Genomic DNA, 16,315 nt, shown 5'->3' with positions numbered 1-16,315 from the left:
CTAAGGCTGAGCCCCTTGTGATGCCTTTTTGGAGGCCCATCACCAAGCCCCACAAGTGGGCATATGCACTGTAAGTTCTCAATAAATGCACATGTGCAGCTTGTGTAGAAGGATTGGTGTCCCATATCTAAAATTTAGCAAAGGATCTGCCAGGGCCAGGTCAGGCTCTGATATTTACGCCTGATGCCAATGAGACCCCCATAGGCAGTTAGCACCACAGTATCGCACAGTCGCAGATGGGTCCTAACTCAGATCAGCCATCTGTGGTCACAGACATGCTCTGTTGGTCCAAATGGCACAGAGATGGGATATCAGCATTCACAGTGTGCAGGCATGGTGCCAAATGCTCACCCCACCCCACTGAAGACTCGCAGCAACCCCATGAGGTCCAGTGATTATGCTCACGGCTTTATGGATGAGGCAACGAAAAAGCAGAGATGTGGTGGCACTTGAGGCACAAGGTCACATGTCAGTAAGTAACTGACCAGAGTGGCAGTTACGAGACACACCCTGGCCTGGCCAATTCCAATGCCATTCTCTCAGCCACCGGGTGTGGATGATCCACAGGACTAGGAAATTAACTCCAAGTCTACTCTCAAGGCCAAAGCAACCCCTCGGTTCTTCTTCACTTTGCAATCTGTAAGCTACTTGCTTAAATAATGATGTAATAATGTACCTAAAGAACATCTGTTGTTAGTTTCCAAACTTGCTCCTCAGGAAGCAAGAAGCAGCTCACTTTCCCAGACAGAGTCCCATGTCTGAACTTTCCTTCTGTCCCCTGTAAAAAGCCTGATTTCCCTGCACGGAGGTTGGGTAAATAGTGGACTGTGTCAGCTTTATTTATGGCTTTTCAGGCATCTTTCAGGTCCAAAATTTCTAAGCTTGTGTCAAAGGTAATTTTCAGTCTTCCTTGTTGCCCTGGGGCCATGCAGTAGAGGACAGAGAAGTCAGAAGACAACATCTGTTATATCTCTCCTATCAATGTGGCAATGACATCATATGCTTCTTTTAGATAATTTGCCCATTATCAGACTAATTTTCAGATTATCTAATCAGCCGACATTACCCTTCATCAACTCGACTCTCCTCCTTCAGTTCTACAGAGTACAACTTGCTCCAAAGGTGCCTGACAATGCGGCCTTTCCTTCTCCTGACAGATAGATAGGGAAACCTATGTGCCTGGCACACCACCATTGCAGGGAAGACTAAGACCTCCCGAGACCTAGGACAACCTGACTTCTACTCCATGGACTTGAAAATAGGCTTGAAATAAATTTTATAGACCCATATTTTAAAAAACATGTTCCTCTTAGGAGTTCTAAGTATGTTATAGAGAGCATTTTATACTCATTTATGCTATGAAATAAGAGATATACCATTTAACAATTAATACTATGCCAGACAGATTTCCTTATAAATTATTGGTCTTGTCCTCCAGTAATGCTACTGTCGCTCTCCATTTCCTACAAGATGACGACACCACACACAGAAGACACTTCCAACTGTGGCCTCTGCCAACATGTCTACCATCCTTCAATGCCGTCAGATCCAACTAGTATTCCCAACTGTCTGATGCGCCATGCTACTTTATACCTCCCTGCCTTTGTACATGCAGTTACCTCCATCTCCTGAAAACTTCCTCCTCATTCCTCAAGGGCTACCGTGAATGTCACCTCCTCAGTGAAGCCTCTGCAAATCCCCTAATGCAGTGGTGCTCAAGCTTTAGTGGCACCAGAATGCCCTAAGGGCTTCTTGAAACACGGGTCCCCACCCTCAGAGTCTCTGTTTCAGGAGGTCCGCTGGAGCCAAAAATCTGCATTTCCAACAAGTCCCAGGTGCTGCTGCTGCCCTGAGAGCACACCTGCCCAACAGGGTGGACGTGTACTGTGTGTGCCTCATAGCCTTTGCTCCCTCACCCACACTGCACGTGCCCTAGTACACATGCCCACGCAAGACTGGGAGCTGCTCAAGGACAGGGAACAAAGCAGCACTCAGTGCAAGGCTACTAAACCAATGGATGAATGGATGGATGGATGGATGGATGGACAGATGAATGGATTAGACTGAATGTATTCACATAGCTTTTCCATCCAGGTTTAGGACCTCATAAATGCTCACACCCACCCCAAAATACCTTAAAAACATCATCTGTAACAGATTCCCATTGCACAGAGAAGGTAAAAAGAAATTCAAGAAGAGTTTCGACCTTGTAAGCCTGTGTCAAAGGAGTTTGGAGTTCTAATCTAGCACTCTTTCTGCTACCTTAGCCCCACTGGGGCTGTTTACCAAAGTGGCATTAAAAGAGTCACAACAGAATGCTTCTGAGAGATACCTCTCAGAATCCTACCCGCCCAAGCACTCCCTCTCTTACACATACACACACACACACACACACACACACACACACACACACACACACAGTGATTTCATTTATAAAAAGGAGATGAAGGTGGTAAGAGCAATGGAGGAAGAGAGAAGAATCCAGCCTCCCACAGGGAGAGAAGGGCAGCAGCTCAGGTGGGGAAGACCTCATCAGAAAAGCACTCGCTCCCCAGGGGAGTGTTGGAGCTCCTAGCAGCCCTGGGGTGCCCGTAGTTGAGGCAGACAGGCAAGGGCACAGAGGAAAGGGGACAAGCCTACAGGAGGACAAGAAACGTGTGCCCGGGGGGGGGGGGGGGGGGAATGAGAGACTAGGAGAGGAACAAAGAACAGAGAGCATCAGCTGGGAGGGGGCAGGACGGAAGGAATGGCAGTCAATGCTGAGCTGGCAGCCCAGGGCAGCTTGGCTCGGAGAAGGTCAATGCCAGCTCCACTCTGCCCTTTCAGCAGCAGCAGGCGCAGGGATGAGCAATGGGCTCTGCTGGAGACACAGTTGGGGGAGATGCAGTGAGGGACAGCAGGAGGACCAAAGTCAAAAGGCCTCTCTGCTGCAGGTGGTGCAAGCCAGCTGCCCAGGGCCCTAGAAACGCCTGCGTCTGTAGGGCTGTCTTTCCGAGAGGCCTGTGCTCACCAGCAGCTCGGGTCAGGCTAAAGATGGAAAAGTCAGCATTCCCACCGCACTGGCGTCCAGCGTCCAGACCGATTCCTGAGGGACTGCAGATTAGCCTCGAGGATTAAGCTCCCCTGCCTCCCTCCCCCACTCCACAAGCCTTGCCAAGGGAGGATCACAGAGCTGAGACCTTAGGATGCTGCAGAGCTGTCACATTCGATTCACCACACAGCCCCAGTGGCATTTAGGGGCAGGACGGATGGGAGCCCACCCCCACCGCAAGCAGTGGGAGCAGCTAATGACTGGGTATTAAGGATGCTGGCAATTAGTGCTCCCGAGAAAATGGTTGGGGGCTGCTCACCAGGGGAATGCGGAGGAAACCGAGCACACATTCGGAGCAGCACGCTGATGGGGGGCCAGTGTGGTGCAGAGAATCTGGGCAAGATTGCTGTCTCTCAGATTCATCCAGGGAAATGGGGGAAGAGGAAAAGGACGGCTTCTATGGACATTGAAGGCCTTTCTGCCCCACCCTCCCTAGTAGCCAAATTGAGGTCAATCACAAAGGGGGCACTGATAGGAGATGTCATTAAAAAGGTGTTTGTGAGGCTTCTGGAAGCTTCCTTGTGAGAGGAGGCCCCAGAGGAGCCCAGGTAGAGTTATTCCTTTCTCTGCAGTTTCAAATCCTTGGGTAGTCGGATGATCCTTTTTGAAGAACCCATTCCTCATCAGCAAGGAGGGAAGGAAGAGAAAGGTTCAGAGGGGCTGGAGCGGTGCGCTCACTAAGAGACCCACAGGGAGAGGAGAACAAGCATCGGGATGAGATTTGTCAAGGAAGTGTCTCCATCTGGAAGGAAGGAAGGAAGGAAGGAAGGAAGGAAGGAAGGAAGGAAGGAAGGAAGGAAGGAAGGAGGGAAGACACAGCTCCCTTGCTGAGCAAAGCCATCTGGCCTCAAGGTGAGGACATGAGGAGGCAGGAGACACTGACCCCGGAGAGTGTGTGAGGAAATCCTGGGGGACAGAGAAAACTATGCAAGGGCCCATCTCTGAAGTCAACAGCCTGCGGGAGGGGACCGCAGGAAGAGCTAAGGAGGCTGTCTCGATCCACTGAGGGCCTGCAGTATACCTGAGGGGCCAAAGGAGCCTTCCCCCGCTGTGGCCATCACTGTGCACACACAAGAGAGACAGACAAAAGAGAAGCATTCCAGACCCTTAGTGTGAGGAGAGCACCTACACACAGGAACACATGCCTGGCCTTTAAGAGGAGATGTCAAGGAGATAAACCAGCACTGGAGGAGAGAGAAATAATGGCAACCAACCTAATCAATACTTTAGAGAGAGCAACCATGGCCAAGAAATGCTTTCCAGACAGCAACCCAATCCAAGTCACTCCCAGCCTCCTCCTGACAGAAGACAAGAGCTACACCGTGGCCACTCAGATGAGAGAAGGGATACGAGGAGAGACATGGAAATGCAGATATTTTCCTTTCTGAACAGCAAGGGTGACTGGACCAAGGAAACCTCACCCCAGAGAGAAGGTTGGCACTGAAGCTACTCAGCAGCTGGTGAGGAACAGTGGGCAGAGCTGTCAGTCCCTCCTGCCCTGCTTTTCCAGCTCTGTCCATACGACAACACTAGGTAAGAAAACACACAAGTCTGGAACCCTGAAAGCTAGTAAGAAGGAAAGGTTTTAGGGGCCGAACTGTGTCCCCCACAATTCATATGTTGAAGCCAATACCTCAGGAAGTGATTATATTTGGAGTAGGGCCAGTAAAGAGGTGATTTAAGAAGAAAAGCTCAAAAAAAAAAAAAAGAAGTAGAAGAAAAGCTCAAATAAAACTGTTAGGAGGGCCCCAATCCAATCTGACTGGTGTCTTTATGAGCACAGGAAATATGGACACACACAGAGACAGCACGTGCACGTGCATAGAGGGACGGCCATGTGCGGAGGCAACAGGAAGGCAGCCATCCACAAGTCAAGGAGAGAGGCCCCAGGAAAACCCAACCCTGCCAGCACATTGATCTGGGCCTTCAGCCTCCAGAACTGTAAGAAAATAAATCTGTGTCCTTTAAGCCACCCACTCTGTTGTACTTTGTTATGGCAGCCTGAGCATAATGACACAGAAGGCACTATGACAAGGGAAAGGTGGGGTAGGGGTTAGGTGAAAACCCACACGAGTCCAAAGAAAGGTCTTAGCCAAGGACTGTGTAAATTATTTCAAATATTTGGTGAAGGCAGCCAATAAACATCAATTGACTGAAATGTAGAGGAATCACTCTCAAATCCTAGAGTCTGAATATTTTTAAAGGTCTGTCTGATCCCTTTAATTACACTGAATTATTCACTTTAAGACCGACTATCAGCCAATCTTGTGAAAAAAAAATAATAGGAAACACATGGCATGTCCACAATTATCGTTTACCTAATGATCTTAGAATGCCCACATCTTGAAGTAAGTCCTCAAGGTCCCATTATCCCATCCCATAAGGAATGCTAAAGAGGCAAGTCAAAATGTGAATGCTAAGCCCTTTTTGACTCCCTAAATCATAACTGGATGTTGAAGAAAGAAAGAATAGAAATGAAAAAACAAATCTTAGGGATCATTTGGGGTCTTCGAGTCCAACATCCCAAATATCAAGTGCACCCAGATCATGTTTGCTGGTTGAGTACTCAGGCAAAGAGCATGGAGGCTCCAGGGCACTATTTCTAAGGCAGGAGAACTCTGTACCAAAATTGTAGACCCTATAACAGGCAAGACAATAAATCAAGAATCTTCTACATCTCTTGGTGGCCAAGGAGACATCTGGAGTATCTGTATGAACTGACATGGCCGAGGGATATGCTCAGGTCCCAGCTGTGAAGGGATCGTCTGGAGCTGAGGAAGAGGTGCAGCTCTGGCATCTGACAATGGCCAGGTAAGGACATTTCCCTTCTGCCTTAACACTCACCTGCCCTCCTCGGAAAGCAGAGCTTGCAATGCTACCCCAGGCCAGCTCACTCTCAGCCTAGGACTCAGCTGACCCACAAGGGCAGCTGGGGCTGAGTTGAAAGAGCCAACCCACCACAGGACATTGAGACCAACCCACGGTCATTACCAGAAGATGTCACAGGTCATTAAAGGAATGCTCCACAGCCCTGCCCACCCACTTCATAACTGCCCCAACCCAAAAGCTGGGAACTCACGTCTGTGGTTCTCATTTCTGTGGTTGGGTGGGGACCGGGTCTCCTGGTCTTGAGCTTCATCCCCCTCCTCGCTGGCCAGGTGAGTGTGAGCGTAGTGGTAGCTGAGTCCTGGTCGGTTCTTGTAGCGCTTGCCACAGACTAGAGAGGGAAAGAGGAAAGAAAGGAAAAACACAAATGTCAGCAACCTCTATAGCCACTGCCATCATTCTCCCAGGTAGTGACTCTCATCCATCCATTCCTGAGCTGGGGTTCCTTTAGAAAGTTTTTGCCACCCCCAATCCCTAACTCCCTGGACAGGACCAAAACCACATCATTTCCTAGCTGTAAGACCCTAGGCAAGTCACTTACCCTCTCTGTGCCTGCTTCTTGGAGGAAAAATGGGATAATAGTACTTAACTCATAGGATTGTTGGTGATGAGGTCATCTCTATGCAAAGCATTAGAACATGGTAATGGTGATGATTATTTTAACTCTGAAGGTTGGACTGGGAGTCTATCCAGTCCAACACCCCATGGCACAGATAGAGCAAGTGAGGCCCAGCAAGGCTAAGTGATTTGCCTGGGAACACACAGCTAGTTGTGGCAGAGCCACTAGAACCCAGGACTCCTGGATTCCTGTGCATTACTTCATCCACCTTCCTGCGGTTGACTCTGCCAGAAGTAGAAAAGCTTGATCTGGATAACATTCTTGATGTATCACTCAGTGATTTCGTGTTCCACTTTCACCATGGAAACCATGAAGCCAAGGCATGTTTGGTAGAGCTGGTGCAACCAAGAGCTTATGCCCTTGATGCCCTGGCATCCCGATACACCAAATCTCTAATAATGTGTCCTTGCAAGCACTACTTCTCAAATGGACACTCTGAGACAAGGGCAATAAGCAACATAAATATGTCCAAGAAGAAAAGGGGGCAGTTCTATTGGTTAAATGTTCAGTATCTGAGAAGTCTGGCTAAATAACTTAAGACCAGATCACCACCCCCAACCTCACCCAACAATATCTCAGCTCTTAGAGGAATGACATTGCTGGTAGCAGAAGCCTCCAGGGTCTTCTACTAAAAATCCTATGCCAACCTTCGCATCAAGTCCCCACCTTTCCCCAGCAGAGCCAACCCCCTCCCCCCAATCTGCGGAAAAATCTGAAGTTGCAAGCTTTAAGAGACTCTTACACATGACTGTGTTATAGTAGTGAGTGTAAATATTGCATAAGGTAAAAGAGTACAGACTTCATCATCAGACCTGGGTTCAAATGCTAATTCCAGGTGCCCAAGTTGACTGGCTATGTGACCTCCATAGTATAGAGAAGATCTGTTTCCAGCCATCTTAGCCAATTCCTTTATTATTTCTGGTAGGGTTTCTTTTCTTACTAAATTCTCTTAGTTTTTTCAGGTATTACAACCATTAGCAAAAAAATAGATGTCATCTCTTCTTTCTCATATTTGTACAAACTATTTTATCTTCTTAGCTTAATTAGTTTGTGAGAAGCACTAACCCGACACTTAAATATAGCAAAAGCAAGATTTTCCTATTTTAATGCCATTGGATTTAGTGTTTCACTTATTCGAATAAAACATGTGGCTAATTTTTAGTCTTTATCAAATTTAAGTAGTTTCTCTTATTCCTGCTTTAGAGCTTTATTATAGAATTCTATTGACTGCTCTTTCAGCACCTACTCATATATGACTCTGGTTTGTTGATAGTGAATTATGTTGATTTCCTAATGTTTCCTTCTATTGAACCAAGAATGCACTCTATTTGGTCAGAGTGTATTAGCCATTTGACACACTGCAGCACTCTATTCACTAATATTGCATTTTGCACCCACGGTTATGTTGACTTGAGGAGTTTTGCTGAGAGAAATTAGACAAGACATATAATCTCTCTGTGCCTCCTTTCTGATCTGAAAATGATGACAGTACTACTTACCATGAAGGATGGTTAAAGGAATTATAAGTCATATTTGTAAACTGTCTCACTTAGTACCCAGTACATAAAAGATTCCCAATAGATGGCAGTGAGGGGTGAGAGGCATCGGCTTGGTCTGCCATGCCATTAGTACCAAACCCTCCAGAAAGGAGGACTTGGACCCTTGCCTCATACTACAGAATGTGGCAATTGGTTTAACTTTCTTAGTAAGGTGAGAGTCTGAGATTCAAGCTGGTGACCTAGTGACTACACATTTAAGTCCTACAATTGGCTACTTACATTATCTCCCTCTCCCTGCTGTAAATATTGCAAAAAATTTTTAAATGGTACTACACATCTCAATTCCATTTGCCTCAGGAAGTGGGACCTAAAGAGTTCCCTGGGGCGTACTCTGGGCTTGCTTGTGGCTTTTTCTAGTTAACCTTTTAAATGTCATGAGGTCAATGAACAGCAAATTATGGGTCATTAGATATAAATCCATTTCATCACCAAGTATACTGTTGGTAAGGAATAAATGTTGATTAAAATAAGAATGATAATATCAGTATTTACATGGGGAAACCTCGGCTGCCTGCAGATCTCCCTCTATAAACCCCTCAGCATTTAATTTCTGCCATTTTGTTATGTCAATTACCATTGTCTTCCTTAATCACAGAATTTCAGGATCTCAATACCATTTGGTCTAATTATCTATCAAATCGTTTTATTACCATGAATACTCAAGAAGGCTGCCCTGGACCAAGTCCAACGATGGGGATTCACTACCTGTCCAAGGAGGCATTTCTTCTTTTGGACTCCTTGAATTAGTTATATCTGTACTAGAGGGCCTCTTTTAAGGACAGTTTCACAATGATTTCATCTTGATATCAGTAATTCCACCTCATATGTAGCCATGCACGCATTACACCTTCAAAACATATTCACTGAATAGTTGATGAATGAACACAGAAACACTTTGTAGAAAAGCCTAGAGTGGGGAGGAGGTAAGTGTGTAGAATCTGATGTAACTATCCACATTAATCTCATACCAATAGTCCTTGAAACCTACAAAACCAAAATGAAGCAAAAAGATTCCCATATCTCCTTCCCCAACACCACAGAGAGTAATGACTTTTAGAGCAAAGCCTTTTGCTAGAAGAGTCTCAGAGTGGTCCCCAGACCAGCACCATCAGCATCACCTGGGAACTTGTAAGAAATGCAAATTCTTGGGCTCCATCCCAGGCTTACTGCCTTAAAGTCTTGGGGTGGGGCCTGGTGATCTGTGTTTTCACCAGCCCACCAGGTGATGCATGCTAACATTTGAAAAACACTCTGCTAGAAGGTGGGTATATTTAGGCTTGACTCTGCCTGCCCAGCATGCACCTGTCCTCTTGAATGGATGGCAGTGGCAGGCAAGGACAGTGAGAGGCTGTCCTGAGACCTGTTGTCACTATTAGAAGAAAAGATCCAGGCAGCACAACAGGGTCCTGGAAGCCAGACCCCTTTCCCATGGTCCCTATATATAGGCTCTCCAGATGGAGTTTCATTTTCCCCTCACCTGCTTCTACCATCTCATTAAAACAAACAAACAAACAAACAAAAAAACACTATTAACCATCTAACATGGGGGACCAGGCATGTGGCACCAGAAAAAAAAGAGTTCAATGAGCCCCACTCCCCTCCTTCAAGGGGCTCAACGTCTAGCAGAGGAAGCCTACAAGCCAAGGAAGCAGAAAGGTGGGATAAATGCACCGGAGGGAATCATGCACCCTGCAAAGAGGGCCAGCACCTGGGCCTGAGGGGTGGGGGTGGCTTCCCGGAGGAGGTGGGATGAGCTGCGGCCTGAAAGATGAGCAGGATATCACCAGGCAGACAAAGCACAGCACCTGTTTTCAACTCGATTACCTTTTCCAGTCAAATCTCTCAGATTGCTTTCATCCGTTCAGAGTATATAATCAAATGTGGCAAAGTCTTTAGTAACCTGCGGGGCACTGTGACTCATGGGAACACCATCTTCTTCACCCAATTCCGCCCTCGATGATCAGGAGGTTCCTATTTCATCTGTGGATGTCTCTGCACTGTCTATCCTCCAATTTTCTGAAATGTTTTGATCAATTACAAGTTTTCTGAAAACTACTCCTGCGATGGGCGACCGACACACAAACAGCACAGACTTGGGCACCTGCTCTGCCATCTTCCCTCGCAAACACCGAGGACCCACTGACCAAGTCTGAACTTTTCATGCGCACTGAGGGTCCCTATTTTAATTTTCTACGTGTGAAACAATGCGGACTTCAGGATGAAAGAGGGTTTAAAGAGAGAGAATCTGGTAGAAAGGAGTCAGTTTAAACAGCAAGGAGATGCCTAGAAAGACTAACACAGTCTTCCTGGCCATGTGCTATCCAGCCACATCTGCCTCCCCTGCCCCATCCTGCCTCCCCTGCCTCATCCACCTCCCAGCCCCATCCACCTCCTCAGCCTCTTCCCATCTCCCTGCCTCAACCGATGCCACATTTCACCTCCTTCTCAGCCCTCCCCTCCCACTCACTGGCCTTTCCATTTCTTGAATATTTTTCTTTCCATCACAGAGCACTGGCACAAGCTTTTTCCTCTGCCTAAACTGTCTCCCACCCCAAGTTGCCTGGTAAATGCTTCCTTATCCTTCAGATCTTGGTTCAAATGTCCTTCCCCTGGGAACTCTTTCCAATCAAAATTAGGATCCCGGTTTGTTACCTTCCCAGAACTAATCATGTACCAATATGTGTCCCTCCCACCGGCTGGGAGCATGGCAGCCCCTGTGTGTTTGCACACTGTCTGACATTCCCAGGGAGCAGCACAGGGCCTGATTCATGGCCAGCACTCAATATCAGCTAAAGGAAGAAATAAAAACACCCATGTTTCTGACTTGGGCAACTTGGTAAGAGGATGCAGAAAGAGAATGAGTTCAGTCTGGGCTGGCTTACATACCTGGAGCTTGGGAAAGATTTATGGATTTTGGAGTTAGCAGGGTGGTGAAATAAGTGATGGACATGGAGAGGAGAGATGATGGAGGAAGAGATGAAAGGTGTGAACACAGGATAGATCTCAGAAAACCGTGGTTTTTAAGAGTTGGGTAGAAAAAGAAACACTGGTGTCTAACAAGTTAGTTAAGAAAGACTCACGAGGATTTAAGATGGCGGCGTAGGTAAACACCTAAACTGCTGCCTTGCACAACAATTTCAAAACTACAACTAAAAGACAAAACGTCTATCACCCAGAACCATGGGAAAGCTGGCTGAGTGGAAGTTCTACAACTAGAAGGAAAGAGAAAAGAGCATTGAGACGTGCACAAGCGCTGAAAAGCTGAGGTACGGAGGTGCGCGATCCTGGCTGGCGGCAGGCGTTGCTTTTTTCAACCCAAAGGGAGACAAGCCCCTGATTACTCTGAAATCCAGTTTCTGGGGAGACACGGGGGACCCAAAGACCTACTGGGAGAAGCTGGACTGTCTGCCATCGGGTCGGAAAGTGAGGGTGGCTTGCTTGCAGAGCTGTGCGCAGGAATAATTGTTTACTGCGCTGGGACGCGGTCAGAGATGCAGAGCCAGCTAACTGGCAGCCATTGCTGTTTGCCACGCCCTGGCCTAGTGACGCCCTGAGACCCCGCCCCGCACAACCTACAAACCCACCCAAGCTCCAAGCGGCGGCTTTAGCATATGAATGGCCTGCCCTATCGCAGCTTAACCTAGCAAACTTGCAGCCCGGGTCAGACAGCTCCAAAACCTCCAAACCCCAAGCAAAGAGGAGAAAACTGTAGTTCTCGCTGTAGCTCCTGCTGGGTGGCCTCAGACAGTAGCTGACCTGCACCCCATTGGAGATCCAGAAGCCAGTGTACCTAGTGGTCAGTGTGAGACACCAGATTTCAACTCCTCACATCCATAAGTGACACATTCAAGAGGCAGACTCAGTGAGCACCAAAGCCCCACTGAAACAAGCCCTGCACCATAAGCGTGTCTCCAGCACAGCAGTTCTTCCATTATAGACACAGCGGATCCTCATAGCCAATTGGCCTGGAGCTCAATTCCTCCCAGTGTACCAACAGCAATCAAGGCTTAGCTACACCAAGACTTTGCACTCAGCCCACAAAGGGGTGTACCAAGAGCGTCCACCTCAGGTGATTGGGGAGGCTGAGCTACTGGCCCCTATAGGTCACCTACCACACAAAGCCACTCCATCAACACAGGGAAGCAGCCAAAATGTGGAGACAAAGAAACATGTCACAAATGAAAGAAATGAAGGAAAGCAAACTACTGGACGACATAGAGTTCAGAACCACATTTATAAGGTTACTCAAGAATCTTCTAAAAACCGCCGAGAAACTTAGTGAGATCTTTAAGGATCTTAATGAGAATGCCAAAAAAATGGAAAAGGACCAGTCAGAAATTAAGGATACACTGTATAAAATAAAGAATATACAGAAACTCAACTGTAGATCAACGTACCCCAAGAATCAAACCAAAGATGTGAAATATGAGGAAACAAAAAACACCCAACCAGAAAAACAAAAAGAAAAAAGAATCCAAAAATATGAAGACAGTGTAAGGAGCCTCTGGGACAACTTTAAGCATACCAACATCCGAATTTTTGGGGTGCCAGAAGAAGAGAGAGAGCAAAATATTGAAAACCTATTAGAAGAAATAATGACAGAAAACTTTCCCTACCTGCTGAAAGAAATAGACTTACAAGTTCAGGAAGCGCACAGAACCCCATACAAGAGGAATCCAAAGAGGACCACACCAAGACACATCATAATTAAAATACCAAGGGCAAAAGACAAAGAGAGAATCTTGAAAGCAGCAAGAGAAAAACGGTTAGTTACCTACAAGGGAGTACCCATACGACTGTCAGCTGATTTCTCGACTGTCAGCTGATTTCTCGGCAGAAACTATGCAGGCCAGAAGGGAGTGGCAAGAAATATTCAAAGTGATGAACAGCAAGAACCTACAACCAAGATCACTCTACCCAGCAAAGCTATCATTCAGAGTTGAAGGTCAGATAAAGAGCTTCACAGACAACAAAAAGCTAAAGGAGTTCATCACTACCAAACCAGGATTACATGAAATGCTGAAGGGTATTCTTTAAGAAGAGAAAGAAGAAGAAAAAGGTAAAGATAAAAACTGTGAACAACAAAATGACATCAAATACATACCTACCAACAAGTGAATCTAAAAATCAAGTGAATAAAAAATCTGAAGAACAGAATGGACTGGTGAATATAATAGAATCAGGGACATAGAAAGGGAGTGGACTGACAATTCTCAGGGGGAAGAGGGTGTGAGGGGTGCGGGAAGAGATGGGAGCTATGCGGGGGGGGGGGGGGGAAGAGGAACACCTGTAATAATCTGAACAATAAAGATTTATAAAAAAAAAAAAAAAAGAAGAAGAAGAAGAAGAAGAAAGAAAGACTCACACAGCAGTCAGCAACACAGAGGAGCAGGGTCTCCAGAGGACAGAAGCAATACCACCAATCCTGGCTAACTATCGAGTGAGTGCCATGTCTCAGGCCTGCTCCAGGGCTTCAAGGACATTCACTCACAGCAATCTCCCCCCATCCTACAGACGAGCAGACTCGGGCACACAGGCAGAGCCAGAACAGTGTCGGATGCCTAAGGGTCAAGAAAAATGGGGATTGCGAAGAGACCAACGGGTTTAGCAATTAGGTGAACTTAATGCGCAGGGAACCTGCAACCTTGTGGAAGAGGAGGCGAGAATAGGGAGCCCCTGGGAAGGAGAAAGCAGTGATGGGCCCAACAGATTGTCCCTTCCAGTATGGCTGTGGAAGGGAAAGAGTGAGGCTGATGGCGGATGGGCCTGTGGGATCAGGGAGGCTGAGGGGGGCTTGTCCTTTACAGCAGCGGTCGCCAACCTTTCGGACCTCACGGACCACCAGTAGTCTGCAGACCACCGGTTGGCGACCGCTGCTTTACAGAGTAGCTCCTTGTGCAGATCATGGGCTAAAGGGAGAGAGAAGGGGGAGGAGAGGGGATAAGAAAGTCAGGGTTAGAAGGGATTAGAGGTAATGAAGCAAGATGCCTGACCCCAAAAGGAAGCTGCTGACCCAAGCCCCAGTCCTTGGAATGACTTCATCCTAGGGACAAGAGGTTTCTAAGATTTATTATGGTTGAACTGCATCCACATCAGACAGTTGCATTTAGATGAGAAGAAATGCCTTGGAAATCCTGACTGACTGGCTTGAAAGAGAAGGAAAATCACCTTTTGTATTTCATCCTATCTCCCTACCACTCTGACCACTTCCGGGCATGTGACCTGAACATTCAGACAGGGTCCTGGGCTCAGAAGGGCCCCACACTTGGTTTAATGCTTTCCCTGTCACCATCTTGAAATTCTTAATACTTATAAACAAAGGGCCTCTCATTTTCATTTTGCACTAGGCCCCGCAAATTAGGTAGCTGGTTCTGGAAACCTGCGGGGGCCAGGGGTGGAGATCTGGGGCTGGTTATGCCAAACAGCCAGCTTGGTAACATAATTGCTGCCACAATGAACCCTGGCAGGACCCAATCAGTCCTGAGTCAGGTGTAAAATTCCCCCCAGAGGTAACCTTGGAAATCTGGCCAGAGTGGTTAGCCACACAGCAGTGGTCCTGTCAGCACCACAACTGCTCTGGCCCTGCTCTGGGGTCGGCCCTGCCTCAGAGGGACAGGATCTACAGGGGGTAAGTAGGCAGGCTGGACCTGAACTGCCTGGATTCAGATCCCAGCTCTGCTGCTGACTGACTGTGTGATCTTGGGGGAGTTGCTAAACCTCTCTGTGCTTCAGCATCCTCTCTGGGCTGATCATGACAGAACACCTACCTCACAGCTGTGAGGGCTACGTGAGAGAATTCATTTAAACAGTGCCTGGCTCACAGTCCATCTCAGCCATTGTCAACTGTTGTTATCACCACCGCCATCAAAGTGGATCAGCAAAGGAAATAAACCCAAAAGGGGAGGGGGGGCTTCTAGTACTTTCTCCTCTGAAGTCTGGGTGATGGAGTTGCAAGAAAAAGAGGATGGGGAGAGATACATTCTGAAATAAAGTATTAGAACCATCTGCTCTCCTTTTATCATGTCAGCAATCTCACTCTGGAATTATCTGTCATGCAGAATCAGACGGAGCCCCAAGACTGCTGAAGCATTCAGACAGGGCTGCACCCCCACCCTCCCATCCGTCTCCTTCCCCAGGGCAAACTTCTTTGCATCACGCACCTCTGAAGCCATCACCCCGGGGCCAGTCAACCTGCCTGCACACAACCCAAGGCCCTTCTCTTCACCTTGGCAAGCATGCTCCTGGACTGTATTCCTGGCATGAAGCGCATGGAGAGGAATGGCTGTGACAGTAAGGAAGGTCCAGCTTGCCTTCCTCTCTCTCCTTCCCCCGGAGCGGATCCATCTGTCAAGCTGCAGAAATAGTGCTTGCCCACCTCCCCATGCAGAGCTGGATTCTCCAGGCAGGACCTCCCGTCTGGAGTTATGAATACCTTCAGTGTTGCCCCAGAATATTTACAGCATGCCACCCACTCCAGCCCGACCCCACTCACTCCCTGTCTGGAGAGGAGGGGAAGAGGAGAGGAGGGGGGGAGGGGGGAAGGGAAGAGGAGGAGGGAGAACCAGGGGCAGTTTGTGTGAACAAAGCCTGCTGCAGCAGACAGCAGAATCCTTCCTGCCGAGGAGAAGCCGCCACCTTCCCCACTGATAACTTAATGACTCTGGCACATTTTCATCAGCCCAACTTGGAGCACGCAGTGGGTATCTGAGCCAGTGGTTTCCGAGAGACTGAAAGCAGCGACTGAAAGCAATTACGGGATGAGCGTCCGAGAGACAAAGCCTGGGCCTTGGGAGTCACAGGGCCGCATCTCATTTCCAGCTCTACCCTGTGACACTTAGATACAACCCCAAGGAGGTCACTTCCCTCTCTCCACAGCTCCTCTGTAAAACCCACCCAGCAATGCCTGTTATCTGCCGATGCCTCCAAAGCACCACACTTGCAGACAGGCGCACATTCTGACACTGAATCTCACAACAGGTCACAAGGTGAGGATCAGCATCCCCTTTTACAAATGAGGACACTGAGGCTGAGGGAATGGAAGCAACTCGATAAATGGCAGAGTCAGCATTGAACTCAGGTCTGTGCAACTTTGAAGCACATGACTAAAGATGCGCTTAGTCATTCTCTATTTGCCAAGCTCTGTGCCTGGAGTTGATCTCT

At 47.7% G+C, this 16,315-nt stretch overlaps 1 protein-coding gene across 2 annotated transcripts in view; it reads right to left on the bottom strand.

Annotated features, from left to right (window-relative positions):
• The window catches only part of DPF3 (double PHD fingers 3), a 261,634-nt gene that overhangs the window by 67,343 nt on the left and 177,976 nt on the right, over positions 1–16,315 (bottom strand). For both annotated transcript variants that reach the window (XR_013960426.1, XM_080664984.1), the window contains exon 7: positions 6,171–6,308. Coding sequence is in view for 1 of the 2 variants with exons in the window: in XM_080664984.1 (XP_080521110.1) it covers positions 6,171–6,308 (138 nt within the window). In the remaining variant the exon portion in view is untranslated. The remainder of the gene's footprint in view (positions 1–6,170; positions 6,309–16,315) is intronic.

The sequence above is a fragment of the Plecotus auritus genome, assembly GCF_963455305.1.
Source record: "Plecotus auritus genome assembly, chromosome: 1".
Classification (NCBI taxonomy): Eukaryota; Metazoa; Chordata; class Mammalia; order Chiroptera; family Vespertilionidae; genus Plecotus; species Plecotus auritus.
Note: the sequence above shows the minus strand (reverse complement) of the source record. Positions and strands in the feature narration are given on the sequence as shown.